General features: G+C 58.6%; 1 protein-coding gene across 1 annotated transcript in view; it reads right to left on the reverse strand.

The window, feature by feature from the left end:
* Positions 1-14,245, reverse strand: part of AHRR (aryl hydrocarbon receptor repressor) — a 78,438-nt gene that overhangs the window by 28,635 nt on the left and 35,558 nt on the right. Inside the window, exon 4 of the mRNA XM_068990708.1 lies at positions 12,065-12,180. Coding sequence (XP_068846809.1) covers positions 12,065-12,180 — 116 coding nt within the window. The remainder of the gene's footprint in view (positions 1-12,064; positions 12,181-14,245) is intronic.

Here is a 14,245-nt window from a genome sequence, read left to right on the forward strand (position 1 = left end):
AGCCCCCGTGGAAGAGCTGTCACACAGGAAAGCCCAGCCAAGCTGGCCCGACGGCAACGCAGGGTGCTGCCACCGCAGCCCTCAGGAAGGAGCTGGCGTGAGCCCCCAGACTGCACCGGGGGTGAACTGGGATCCATGGGGGTGGACCCGGGCTCCACAGTGGGGGAACCGGGGCTCCATGGTGGGGGAACCCGGGCTCCACGGAGGGGGAACCCGGGCTCCACGGTGGGGGAACCCGGGCTCCACGGTGGGGGAACCCGGGCTCCACGTGGAACAAACCAGGGGTGAACCGGGCTCCATGGTGGGGGAACCCGGGCTCTGCTGTGGGGGAACCCGGGCTCCATGGTATTGGGGGGGACCTGGGTTCCATGGTGGGTGGACCTGGGCTCTATGGTGGGGGAACCCAGGCTCCACATGGAACAAACCAGGGGTGAACCGGGCTCCATGGTGGGGGAATCTGGGCTCCACTGTGGGGAAACGGGGCTCCATGGTGGGGAACCCGGGCTCCACGGTGTTGGGGGGGACCCGGGTTCCATGGGGGTGGACCCAGGCTCCATGGTGGGGGAACCTGAGCTCCGCTGTGGGGGAACCCGGGCTCCACATGGAACAAACCAGGGGTGAACCAGGCTCCATGGTGGGGGAATCTGGGCTCTACAGTGGGGGAACCCGGGCTCCACACGGAACAAACCGGGGGTGAATCGGGTTCCATGGTGGGGGAATCTGGGCTCCATGGTGGGGTAACTGGGCTCCATGGTGGGTGGACCTGGGCTCCACGGTGGGGGAACCCGGGCTCCATATGGAACAAACTGAGGGTGAACCCAGGCTCTGTGGTGGGTGAACCGGGCTCCACGGGGGGGAACCCAGGCTCCACGGCGGGGGCAGGGGGGCGACCCAGCCTCCATGGTGGGTGGACCTGGGCTCTGTGGTGGGGGAACCCAGGCTCCACATGGAACAAACCAGGCCTCAGCCTTGGCTGTGGGACAGGCAGGTTCTCAGGCCCCACAACATTCAGCTGCTCCACCGTGAACCCAGGGTGACCCAGAGCGAGCCAGGAGCTCTTCGTTAGTGATTAAACCCTGCAGATGCCACAGGCCCGCAGCGTCTCAGTGCCCAGTGGTGAATGGCGAGGCTGACCCTGAGGCCATGCAGCGGGCGGGCGCAGCCTGGCCCGCAGGTCGTCCTTCAGGGGGCCGGCCTGCGTCCTCACCTCGGCTCAAGTCCCCACTGGGACCCTCCCTATGACCGTGGGCTCAGTGAGGGCAGAGCCTGGGGCACACACGTCCAAGCCCGGGAGAGCCCAGGGCAGAGCAGGGCCTGAGTGGCCACAGGGTAAGCTGACCAGGAAGCCCTGCTCGCTGACTACGGATGCTCAGGGGCTCAAGCTGGACAGCTAAAGTGACTGTGGACAGCCAGGAGGCACAGAGCACAGAGCTCTAGGTCTAAAAGCCACAGAGAGGCCCCAAACAGCTGAACTATCTTCAGGGGTGGGGTCAGGAACTGGGGGCTTCTGACCGCAGGGAGACTGCTAGATGGACAGGACGCTACCGTGTACCACGGCGGACACAGCCTGAGGCCGGGACCGCCCTGGACGCTCAGTGGACGGCACACAGGCCCCGGGGTGGGGCCCGGGGTCTGCTGGGCAGTGGGGGCAGCCTGCCCTTTGGGGCTGTGCCCGCCCAAAGGCCAGCCCCCGGGGAATTTACACTTTTACTTACATCTGTCAAGTCCCTGAAAGAAGAGCCACATCAAAGAAGTTTGGGAACAACAGGGTCACAGCAGAAGGTGAGACAGTACTTCTCGGAGCACAGAGACCAGAGTGGAAGATGGAGCGGCCTCCGCAGCAGCCCGCTCAGCGGATCCAGAAAACGCGTGGGTGCAGGTATGCGGACATCAAGGCACTCTCCCCAGAGCCGAGGGGTAGGAGGGCCTGGGACGCCCACACCGGGCCTCAGACGCACACCTGTGACCTCGCCAACACCACCCTCCAGCAGTCAGGACCCTGGGTGTGTGACGCCCCCTCCTGCAGCCCGGCCCCCCTCCGACGGCGACCCTGAGACCCCTGCCCTAGGCCGCCCATCTCCCACCCCTGCCAGCTGACTCTGCGCCCCACTGTGCGGGCTCTGGGGTTTTGTGCCCCTGTCCCTGGAAGACCTGTGGGCCCAGTGCCAAGTGGAGGGAACTGCAGCAGGGAGCCCTCAGACACACCCACCAGGAGCGGGCACTCTTGGCCCCCGCTCACTTCGCCCCACCAGGCAAAGGGGCTTCTAGGTCTTTCTCTAGGAGAGCAACAGCCTGAAGGTGAGAGAGTCTGCACTCTTGTTCTCGGCACGTCTCTTGTGGTTCCTGAGAACTTCCCGGGAATTGTGCTGGCTTTTCCAGAAACTGCGCCAGCTCGGTTGGCACGGGTCAGCAGCCTGCTGAGTGAGCATGGTCCTCGGGCCTTCCAGACACGCAAGGCCCTCTCACGGCGCTTCCTCGAGGCCCATGGGTGCCACGGGGTCGCGTGAGTCACCTACCTGGGCCCAGGGCCAGCAGCAGGAACAGCAAAACCCCCTCACTTGGGAATCAGCACGCCGGCCCGTTTGCCACCCCTCTCCAGAGGATCTTGACCGCTTTAACCCAAGGACGCTGCTGCGGCCTCAAAGGCAGAAACGCAGCACAACCCAGCGGCCCTGTGCATCCCTGCCCTGCAGCAAGGTTCAGGCTTCTGTGTTTGCACAGGCTCCACGCCCCCCGCAGTCACCCCCCTTATCCTAGTGGGGGCCCAGGGCTGTCTGGGTCAGGGTGAGGAAGGCTGCGGCCCGAGCCCTGGGCAGGCACTCGGGGGGAGCAGAGAATAGAAGCAAGAGCCCCTTCCTCCTCTGCTGGGCCCCTTGCGTTGCCTGGTGGGATAAGGGAAGCAGGGCTGCAGGGCACAGCTGAGCCGCACCCCACACGCTCCTGTGTGGTGGTCCGCTCCCCTGTACCGCAGGCCCCTCCCGCCCAGCTGAGGACTGGTGGCTCGTGGAGCGCCTCCGTGGGCCCGAAGGCGACACGGTCCAGGTGAGGGACGGCGCGCCCTCGGGGAGAACGCCTTCTCTAGCGATCCGAGAGGGAGCCTTGGGGTACCGGACCCCCCAGCCGCTGCCCCTCCCGAGTGCGCAGTGGCCACCGTGGCGACTGCCAGAGCACGTGGGCAGAGCAGAACTCCCCCGGCCCCGCGGTGGGGCCGTGTGCCGCTCGTTGCCTACCGCGTCACCCCTCCCACCCCGCGCACACCCCAGGCCAGCCCTTTCTAGAGGAGACCGTCACCAAGGAGGCAAGTCCACCCGGCCCACCGCCCCCCCGACCCTCCAGACCCCAGCACACATGCGCCAGGACACAGTCTGGGGAATGCCAGCGGGTGGGACAGCACAGAGCAGAGGATCAGACGAGCATGAGCTTAACAGACAGATTTAAGGAGGTAGACACAGCGAAATGAAATAAGAAGCAGTGTGAGCAAATCAAGGGGAACCACTTTCTAGGTAAGGAAACGTAGGGAGGAGGAGGAGCCCGGCGGGCTACACTCCACGGGGTTGCAGGGCCGGGCAGGACTGAGCGGTCATCCAGAGCACAGACGGAGGCCCACGTGACGCGCGCAGCCTGGAGGGCTGGCCCTGGGGCAGCAGAGGAGGACAGCAGACAGCACGGGAGAAAGAGCTGCGGGCGGGAGCACCGCCCAGGGGCCCCGGGCGCGGGGCTCCAGGCGGGGAACCAGGAACCGGGAGGGACACGGGCAAAGCATCCAAACTGAAGAAGAAGGACCTCCGATGGAAAGAACTCAGGGCACCAAGCAGGAGAAACAAGCCGAGAGACACGTCACAGTGAAATCCAAGAGTATCAGGGCCAAAGACAGGCTCGCAAAACCTCCAGACAGAGCCAGAGCGGACCTGCTGCAGAGAGGAGGTCTCAGAGCCCAGCGGCGGACGGGGCTGCAAAGCGTCGGAACGGACTGATGACGGTTGAGGGAAAAGCTTGGAACCTAGAAGTCTATGCTTGGCCAAGTCGTGATCCAAGTGCGAAAGCACGGGTGAGATGCAGAAAGATTTCACAGGAGCCCCACGGGGAAGCGCTCGGGGGCTGTGGAGAAGGGGCCCGCGTGCGGAACCTCAGAGGGGCCTGGAGAACTGAGGACCGCGGCAGAGCCTGTGCCATCCAACTTCTGGACAGTCACTGTGTCCATGCGGGGCCACCAGGTGGTCCCCAAGAACTAAAGCGGAGCGCGCGACCCCTTTAGCACGAGAAAGCACGGCCTGAATGGGGAGCTAGAGAGAAGGACAAGAAACCCAGGAAAGCACAGTCAATAGAAATTACAAAATGCAAGGGCAGAAATTAGCCCTCAGCAAGAGTGTTACATGGAGGATAAAGGGGCTAGACCCCCAGCCAGGGCCCATGGTGCACGGGCAAGGCCGGTTAGCGAGAGTGGGAGCCTGGCGGTGACAGCAAGGGGCCGTCCCAGCTGCAGGATGCTGGAGAGCGGGGCAACCTGAGCATCTGACCAACACCCAGAGGGACGAGGGGCAGAGTAAAAGCGCAGAGTCTGAGGGCTTCCTGCTCCGGCGGAGCCGGGGCAGCGGAGCGGCTTGCTCGCAGCTCCCTGAGTGGCTGCACCCGGCTTCCCAGGGCTTCAGGTGTCCGCGTGCCCCCGCCCCCGGCCCCACCACCACAGCTCGCTCCTGCTCGATGGAGCTGCATCACGGCTCTGCGAGAACCTGGGCTGCTCCGTGCTCCGGACGCTTCTCAGCGGGGGTGGGGGGATGCGCTGTCCTCAGTGACCGCTGGGCGATGTCTTACCCCCGCCCTCCCACAGCGAGCGGCCCACCACCTTCTCCCCACCTCCTGGTGGGCCCCGGGCTCCAGGTCCCCACCTGCCCCTTGGTCACGGCCTGCTTCACGTGGAGAAAGTGGAACTGGGAGGCCCAGGAGCGCCCCCACCCCTCCAAGGCAGGCAGGTGCCCCCTCCCCTCAGGCACCTCCCCGTGGCCTTCCCGACTTCGCCTCCTTGTCTCAGAGCCAACCCTCTTGGGCTGGGTGTGGAGTTTCACAGAGGTGAAAGCTTGGTATTGGAGCTTCAGCTTTAGCGTCAGTCCTTCCAGTGAATATTCAGGACTAATTTCCTTTAGGATGGACTGGTTTGATCAATACCTGATTCCAATACATTGGCCACCTGATGCAAAGAACTGCCTCATTTGAAAAGACCCTGATATTGGAAAAGACTGAAGGCTGGAGGAGAAGGGGACGAGAGAGGATGAGATGGTTGGATGGCATCACCGACTCGTTGGACGGAGTTTGAGCAAGCTCCGGGAGTTGGTGATGGACAGGGTGGGCTGGTGTGCTGCAGTCCATGGGACGGGACACGACTGAGTGACTGAGCTGAATTGAACTGAAACACTTGGTCCTTCTCATTCTCTGTACTGGTCACCCATGGGGCCTTTGGGCCGGAAACTCAGTCCTGGGTTCTGGGAATCTTCTGGGTCGCTTCCTTGACCATTTCCTCCCCTCTGATCTTTCTGGAGCTCTGAGTACACAGGTCCCCGGGGCCTGGTAACTTCCCCAACTTTCCTGTTTTTCTCCGCCTGTTCCTCAGTTACGTGCGGGAGGACTCAAACTCTGGACCCTTCCACGGATTTCCAGGTTTTGCTCTCATGCCTTTAAGTTTTGAGCGCTGTTAGGGTCTCCAGCTGGCCTTGCCTGGGCACGTGTCCCCATGTCTGAGGAGCCCGAGGGCCGCGTGGCCTGTCTGTGCACCCGCTCCTCTCCGCACGGCCGTCTCCATGCAGCTGCTTTCTCGTGGTTCCTGGGTTTGGCTCCATCAGCCTCTTCCCAGAGACCCACAAACCCTGAGCGTGCCAGACTTGAGGAGCGGGGCGCGAGCCCCGTGGGGAAGCCTGAATGTCCACGCCTTTAGTCCTGCCTTTAGTTTTGTGTAAAGTAACAAGTTCACAGGCTCCGAGAACAGGTCAGGAACCCGCGCCTCACTCAGCCAGCCGCACGGCCACCATTACTGCACATACATGGACCCAGAATGTGCGGGTCACACTCAGGAGACAGGAAGCAGAGGCCGACGACTGGTGGTCAGGGAGGGATGCAGAAAGGCCAGCCTCTTCCAGGAGAGAAGGGAAGCACTCAGAAAGGAAAGCACCGGGAAAGACGCGGCATCTCAGATGAGAAACAGATACCATGAAGACACTGAGAGTTTCAGGTGAGAAATAAAACACATGAAGTAAAATTCTCACTGGATGGGCTGAAGAGCAGGATGGAGGGGACAGAGAAGAGCCAGTGAAGTCTCAATAGGAAGCGACCAGCCTGAGAGAGAAAATACGGGGAAAGTGAGGGGGCCTCAGTCCCTGTGCACAGGATGAGAAAGGCTAGCAGCTGGGCAGTGGGGCTTCTGAAGTGAGAGAGACTGGGGCAATGGAAACTATTTGAAGACTACAGCTGAAAACTTCCCAGATTTGGCGAAAGACATGAATTCATAGGGTCAGGTAGCTCTTCATGCGTGCTAAGTTGCTTCAGTTGTGTCTGATTCTTTGCGACCCTATGGACTGTGAAGTCCTGTCCGTGGGATTCTCCAGACAAGAATACTGGAGTGGGTAGCCATGCCCCTGCTCCAGGGCATCTTCAGACCCAGGGATCGCACGGGAGTCTCACTGGCAAGCAGGTTCTTTTCCACTAGCTCCGCCTGGGAAGCCCTCAGAAAGCTCAGCAAACCTGAGATGGGGCGATCTAAGAAGCCCAGCATACACCCAGGCCCAAGCATGTCAAAGCTAAGCAGCAAAGGTCAGCAGAGAAGCTGAAATGGAAATCGAAAGGAAGGTAGAAAAGAAACAAATATAGAAAAATTGTGAAATGGTAGACTGAAATCCAATAATGTCGCCGACTGCTGCAATATAAATGCCCTAAATACACCAATTAAAAAGACGATGCTGTTGGACAGGACTCAGAAAAACAAAGCCAAAAAAAGGCCCCAAAATATACCATCAATACATTAAATGCAATAATACAAATGGGTTAAGATGAAAAGATGAAGCAAGGTATGCCCAGGAACATTAACTAGACAAAAGCTGGCGCGACCGTATTCAGTTCCTCAGACAAAGCAGAACCCAGGAAGACTACAATAAAGAGGCGCCTGATGACAACGATAGAAAGGTCAACTCAAGAAGAAAATGTAACCCTGAGTGAGTCTGCAGCACACACAGAACCCCAAGGAACCCAGAGCAAAACCGACAGAACTCAGAAGACGAGCAAGGAGTCCGCAACCGTGCTAGAGGCGCCTTTCAGGCGAGAGCAGACGGCGCGTCAGCACGGACACAGACGTCGTCAGCGTCACCGGATGACCTGACGTGGCTGATGTTCCGCGGACACCTTACCCAGGAGCAGCAGTCGGGCTCAGACCGAACTGTCCTTCAGGAGGGAGGGGCAGGGCCTCTCTGGGGCCTCTTACAAGCGCACCAACCCAATTCATGACCACCTCACCAAACACCGCCATACTGCAGGGAGGTCTCCAGTCTAGCGTGAATCTGAATTTTATTAATTTTGGTGGGGGTCAGGAGGACACAGTATCCAGCCCATAGCAACAATCAGCGAAACTAATAGCTGTGTGTCTTTGAAAAAAATCAATAAAGTGAATATACTTCTAGCCCAAGTGACTAAGAAAAAGGAAAACACAAATTACCAATGAAACAAAAAATGAGACATAGCCGCAGAACCCACAGACATTAAAAGGGCAGCATGCGAAAGCCGTGGACAGCGCTGCGCTCACGGATCAGCAATGTGGATGGAGCAGGCCAACTCCCTGAAAGACGCAAACTACTCAGATTCACACTGGAATAGATAACGTAAACAGTCCTTTATTAATGAAGGAAAACGCACTCACAGTTTAATCTTCTACGATTTAAACTAAAGAAAATCCCCAGATCAGTTGTTTTCTCTGGTGAAGTCTATCATCACTTGAGGAGGGATAACATTAATTCTACACAAACTCTTTCAGGAAAAAGAAAAGGGAACACTCCCAACCAATGTTATGAAGCCTGCATCAGCATGCCGCCACAAAGACGTCAAGAGAAAACAGCAAAGTAGTTCTCATGGACATAAACACAAAATCTCCAAAATATTAGCAAGACTGAACCCAGCAATACGTAAATAAGGTCTATCCCGGGCATGTAAGGTTGAGGAAGCATTTGAAAACCAATTAATGTAATTCACAATATTAAATATGAAAAGACTCAGGAAGAAAAACCACGATCTCAACAGATGCAGAAAAAGCATCTAACAAAACTTTTAATATCCATTAATAATAAGAACTCTCAGAAATGAAGGAATAGTGGGAAATTTCTTAATCTAAGACATCTATAAAAAGCAAACTGAGCGTAAGAAAAAGCAGGCACATTACTTTGCCAACAAAGGCCCACCTAGTCTAAGCTATGGTTTTTCCGGTGGTCATGTATGGATGTGAGAGTTGGACCATAAGGGCTGAGCACTGAAGAATTGATGCTTTTGAACTGTGGCGTTGGAGAAGACTCTTAAGAGTCCCTTGGACAACAAGGAGATCAAACCAGTAATTATAAAGAAAACCAACCCTGAATATTCCTTGGAAGGACTGATGCTAAAGCTGAAACTCCAATACTTTGGCCACCTGATGTGAAGAGCTGACTCATCAGGAAAGACCCTGAAGCTGGGGAAGACTGAAGGCAGAAGGGGAGACAGAGGATGAGACGGCTGGATGGCATCACTGAATCAATGGACAGAGTTTGAGCAAGCTCTGGGAGATGGCGAAGGACAGGAAAGTCTGGTGTGCTGCAGTCCATGGGGTGGCAAAGAGCCGGACACAACCGAGCCGCTCAACAACAGCACCAACATAGTAGTTAAGACAGCAAGGTGCTTATCTGTGGAAGGTTAGACATGTAATCAACGAGCCAGGTGAGAGTCCAGAAACACACTCAGAAACATGACCAGCTAATTTTTTTATGAAGGTATAAAGGTAATTCAATGGTGAAAGGATCAGCTTTGGAATAAATGGTTCTGAAAAAACTAGAATTCATATGCAAAAATAAAGAACCCTTGCCCTCTGTCTCCTAGCTCACCCTAAAGTAACTAAGAATAGAGCCCAGGCTTGCGTGTGAAGCTTACAGCTAAAGGCAGCAGCAGGCAACACTGGACGTGTAAGAGAGCGACCTTCGTAACCCGGGGTAAGTGAAGAGTCCTTGTATCTGCCATCAAAATCACGGTCTGTTATTAAAGACGGAGAGACTGAATTTTGTCAAGGTTAATACTTCCACTCTGAAAGACCCTGTCAAGAATGAAAAGACAAAAAAAAAAAAAAAAAAAACACACACACAGCAAAACAAAAGAAAAAGACTGAGAAGACAAGGCAGGCTGGGAGCAAACTCTGCGTAACCTGGGCGCAGGGGGGCTTGCTGGGACGCTTGCGTGAGCTCAGAACGCAGCAGTCATGAGGGCAAACGACCCGGTCTCTGCTTAGCGGACAAAGGCTTGAGCAGACAGCGTGCAAAGAGGGTTTGGGGCTGGCGGAGACGCACGGAAAGACGCTCAGCGTTATCAGTCATGAGGGAAACACAAACTAACGCACATGGGCCCAGCTCCTAAAATGGCTGGGTACACCGTGCAAACCGGGGACTTGGAGCAGCTTAGAGCTCCGTCCCTGTGGCGGGGGCGCACCAGCACAGCCGCCCAGGCAAGCAGCGTGGCCGTCTCTTGCAAAGTTAAGCACACATATGCCCATCATCTGAAGCAAAGGAAAACCTGTGTGCAGAGGAACCTGTGTGTGAATGCTCATCACAGCTCTACTCACAGTCCGCACAGCCTGGAAACAATCTGGAGGCCTCAGCGGCTGGGAGGGCCAGTGCGATGAGACACCCGCACTGCAGGTGCCAGCCGCTCGGACACAGGTGCAGGATGCGGAGCCGGGGGCAGGTGGGGGTCTGGCTGCAAATGGAGAGCAGGAGGGAAGCCTCAGGGGAGGACTTGCTCAGTGCTCTCGCCCTAACCGCCAGAAAGAACATAGTTCAGAAGAGTCCCGTGCAGCCCAGGACACCTCATCTCCAGCCAGGTCAAGGGGTCAGGGTGTCTCCAGCCAGACAGGAGACACCCTCCTTGGTGGGGGTGGCCCAAGGCCCATGACACGGCCGAAAGCACGGAGGCCCAGGACTCTCTCCCCCGTGGAGGCAGGACAGCCCGGAGACACCGGGGGAGTGCGGTCCTGGGCGGTAGCCTCGGGTGCGGGACGGCGCCCGGCACTCTAACCGTGACAGCGGGCTGTGTGCGCTGGCTTCCGTGTTTACAGTGCAGAGCGAAAGTTTAAACACGATTTTATGGTTAAGATGTCATTTTAATCTTGAACATGAACAGGGAAAGAGTGATGCCAGCTATCATCTGGCGAGAATGAAATCCAGGCTGGCAGGACATTCTCCATGTTCACTAGTACTAACAGAAGAAAGCAGCTTCAAAGGAAAAATAACATTTAAGATTTGCTTCCTACAAACCCGATAAGTAATGAATACGGGAACGTTTCCACTTCCGAAAGCACAACATTTCTCAAAGCACGCCACTCTTGGGCCTGCTCTCTGCTCCATGGGGCCCCGGGGTGGGAGGCCCCAGCACCCTGCAAATCAAATGCAAACCCTGTCGCCTGCAAGAACCCCATCTGCCCTCACATGTTTTCACCTCTTTAGGAAAGCGACGGTCTGTAAGCTCCTAGGGCCTCCAAGCATCCACACCCCTCGGCAGGGCCGAGGCCCGGGGGCTGTGGGGCGGGGGTGGTGGGGGCCACGTGGCCTGCACAACAAGGTGCAGGGTGACGCGGGCCGTCGGGGGCCTGATCGGGGGCGGGGGGCCGCTGAGCAGACACAGGCAGAGCAGGGCCGGGAGGCAGACCCCGAGGAGCCAGTCGGCTACCCTCTCTTCCTCGTCCACACCTCTAACAAAGCGCTGAGGCAGGAGCCTGGCTGAGATGCAAAGGTGTCTCCTGGGCCCCCCTTCCTCACGGAGGAAGCCGCAGGGGGAGGAGTTGTCGGGGCCATGGGGGAAGGAAGGCCCTGTGGCCACTGCCAAGGTCACTGCGTGTCCCCGCGCAACACTCAGACCCCGAGGGGACGCTGGCCCGGCAGGCGGGGGACCTGAGCGGGCACAAGCCGGGAGCACTCTCACGCCCAGCATGACCGGTGGGGAGGGGGATGCAGGCCGTGGAGCAGCCTGGGCTCCCGACCAGCCGCCTGCAGGGATCAAGCCGCTCTCAGAGGCGGGCTGACGGGCGGCTGCCCGGTGGGGCTTCTCCCACCTGAGCAGCACCTGCCCTCCATCCCGTCACCTAACAGACATGCTGAACTGGGGGCCACGGAGGGCACGAGGCTGTGGCTGACTTCATCTGGGGTCAGAACTGCCCGCCCAACAACGCTGGGGGCCCAGAACCAGAGGCTCGGCTCTGGGCCTGAGGGCAGACACGCAGGGGACACGTGGGCCTGGGAGGACGGCCAGGGCAGCCCGGCTGCAAGGCCACCGCGGCCGCTGGTTACGGGGCAGCCTGCTGCGGGCTGCTCCCTGCACCCCAACCCTGCAGGGAGGGACAGCCTGCAACCCCGCCCTCCCGGGTGTGAGCAGTGACTGATCCCACCCGGGGAGCCCCACCTCCCTTTATCTTGTCAGGAAAAGCTGTTCAGAACCGCCCGGCAGGCCCGGCTCTGGTGAGAAGGCCTGCCCCGCCCGTGGCGTCCGGTGTGCAGCGTCAACGATGGGGTCAGCCCGGGACTCACAGCGCATGGCTTTCTGTCCTCAGTCTGAGGGGAAAAGCCCACTTGGCATTTTATTAGGTTCTCGCATCGACAAGTAAAACCAGAAAATGCAGAAGGGAAAGCGAGGTTCCCATCTGAAGCCCACGGGCCTGGGGGTCACCCGTGTGTGCTGCGCAGAGGTCCTGGAGCCCACCTGCAACCAAGCCCTCCTGAGACTGAGCTCCCTGGTGGTTGTGAACGGTCACGACTGACGCTGCAACGCGGCCAGGAGACCCAGGGGTGCGGGGTTGGGGGCTCACCTCCAGCAGCAGCCTTCCCTCCAGCACGGCCGAGCCTGCAGACCCTCTGCGTGGACCCCGGTCTCCCGGCGACGGGGCAGCAGCCACCAGCTGCCTTGGGCACCTCTCCTGCAGGGCTGAGGGGGGCACGGTCAGTCACGCTCTTCCTGTGTCCCCGGCTCCCACCCTCCGCAGGCACGCCGGCCCAGGTCTGCTCTCCTCCCGGGTACCCAGAGCAGCACCGGGCAGCTGGTGGGGGACATTCAGGGACGGGGCTTCTCAGCTGGCCACACCCCAAGGACCTCGCCCCACCCTGTTCTCCGCCTCCCCCAGTGAGCCTCTTAACCACCTTCCCCGCTTCAGCAGCCCTTCAGGGGTCCCAAAGCTCCCCTCTTAAGACCCAAGCCTGGGCAGGTCCCCAAGCTGGACACCACTGTTCGAGTGAACCAGTAGCCAGGAGCCCCGCACACCCCTTCCCGTTCCTCCGTCCCAGAGCCCCGGCCTGACCCAGACTGGAGCGGCCAGTGCCCCGTGGACCTCCACCCCTGCCAGAGCCCCCTGCTGCCCCTACCCCCACTCTGGCCTCATCTGCACTTGAGGTGATGCGCTCAGACAGACAGACGTCCACATCCTAGCCCTGAACTCCACGCTCTGTCATCAGCTCCTGGAATTATGAGGGTCCCGGCCAGGAACCGGCCTGGAGCTGACGCCTCCATGGAGGCCTCCAGGGCTGTGCTTCCATTTCCCCTGATTTGGGGGGTGTTAGTGCCACCAAGGGCCCTGCAAGCCATCACCGCCTCATCCGGTGTTGGGGTAAAATAAAAGCACACCGCAGAGCTCCCCAACATTTCTTCCCAAACCAGAAGTCGTGGACACTCCCTCCAGGGGCCATGGGCTCCCCCAGGAGCTGGTCAGAAATGCAGGGTCCCAGGCCCCCAGTGTGCCCTCCAGGTTGGATGGGGACCACTGCAGACAGAGACCCCTCACACATACATTCACACACACATACACACACACACAGACACATAAAGAAACAGACACACACAGAGACACACACAGAGACACACAGACACACACACACATACACAGATATACAAACACACACACAGAGACACACACACAGAGACACACACAGACACACAGACACAGACACACAGACACACAGACACACAGAAACAGACACATGACACACAGACACACAGACACACAGACATACACACAGACATACAAACACATAGACGCATGCACATACACACACACAGAAACAGACACACAGACACACACACATGCAGAGAGACACACACAGACACACAGAGACACAGAGACACAGAGACACACATATAGACACAGACACACAGAGAAACAGACACATACACATATACAGACACACAGACACACAGACACACACACAGACATACAAACACATAGACGCATGCACATATACACAGAGACACACAGAAACAGACACACAGACACACACACGTGCAGAGACACACACACAGACACACACACACAGGGACACACAGGCAGCAGCCAAGCTGAGCCCTCTTCCACGCCCCTGGTCCAGACTGAGGGTGTCCACAGGGAGAAAGGGCTCCTCTGGAGGCCCTCAGCCCCACCCGCGCGGTCCCCTCGGTGGCCCTGCCGTGGCCTCTCCATCCCTCCTCCTCGGAAGCTGTGCTCCGTACCCTCCCTCTCCCACAGTAAATGGAACGAGATACGAACCCGTTTCCTCAGCAGACGGTGCTGAGTTCTGGGAAAGAGGACAATGCACTGGGGCCCCGGGCAGAGACACAGACAGCCAGCCTCCCTGCTGCACGAAAGGGAAGGCTCTCTCTGCCTCCAGCAGCCGAGCCCCCCTCTCGGTTGCTGGTTTTCAAGGCACCAAAAAAGCTCTGAGCTCAGAAGCCAGAGGCGCTAACACTTGATCCCTTGTGTGTGCCTCTCTGCTCAGAAAGCTGAAAGGTGAGTGCCCAAGACTCCTGGAGCCAGCCCTCCCTGAGCAGAGGCTTCGTGAGACCGGAGCCGTGCTGGGGTCCACAGGAACCTCCTGGGGCCCAGGCGCCCCCCGCCTCTGACTGAGGACCACACAGCCCGGCTCTGAGGCTGAGAAAGACCCAGGAGGGAGCAGGCTGGGGCCCAGGCCCACTCCCACCCCTTCTGCGGGCTTCCCAGAGGGTCCAGCCCAACAGCCCACCCAGA

This window comes from Capricornis sumatraensis, chromosome 18 (genome assembly GCF_032405125.1).
Source record: "Capricornis sumatraensis isolate serow.1 chromosome 18, serow.2, whole genome shotgun sequence".
In the NCBI taxonomy this organism is placed as follows: domain Eukaryota; kingdom Metazoa; phylum Chordata; class Mammalia; order Artiodactyla; family Bovidae; genus Capricornis; species Capricornis sumatraensis.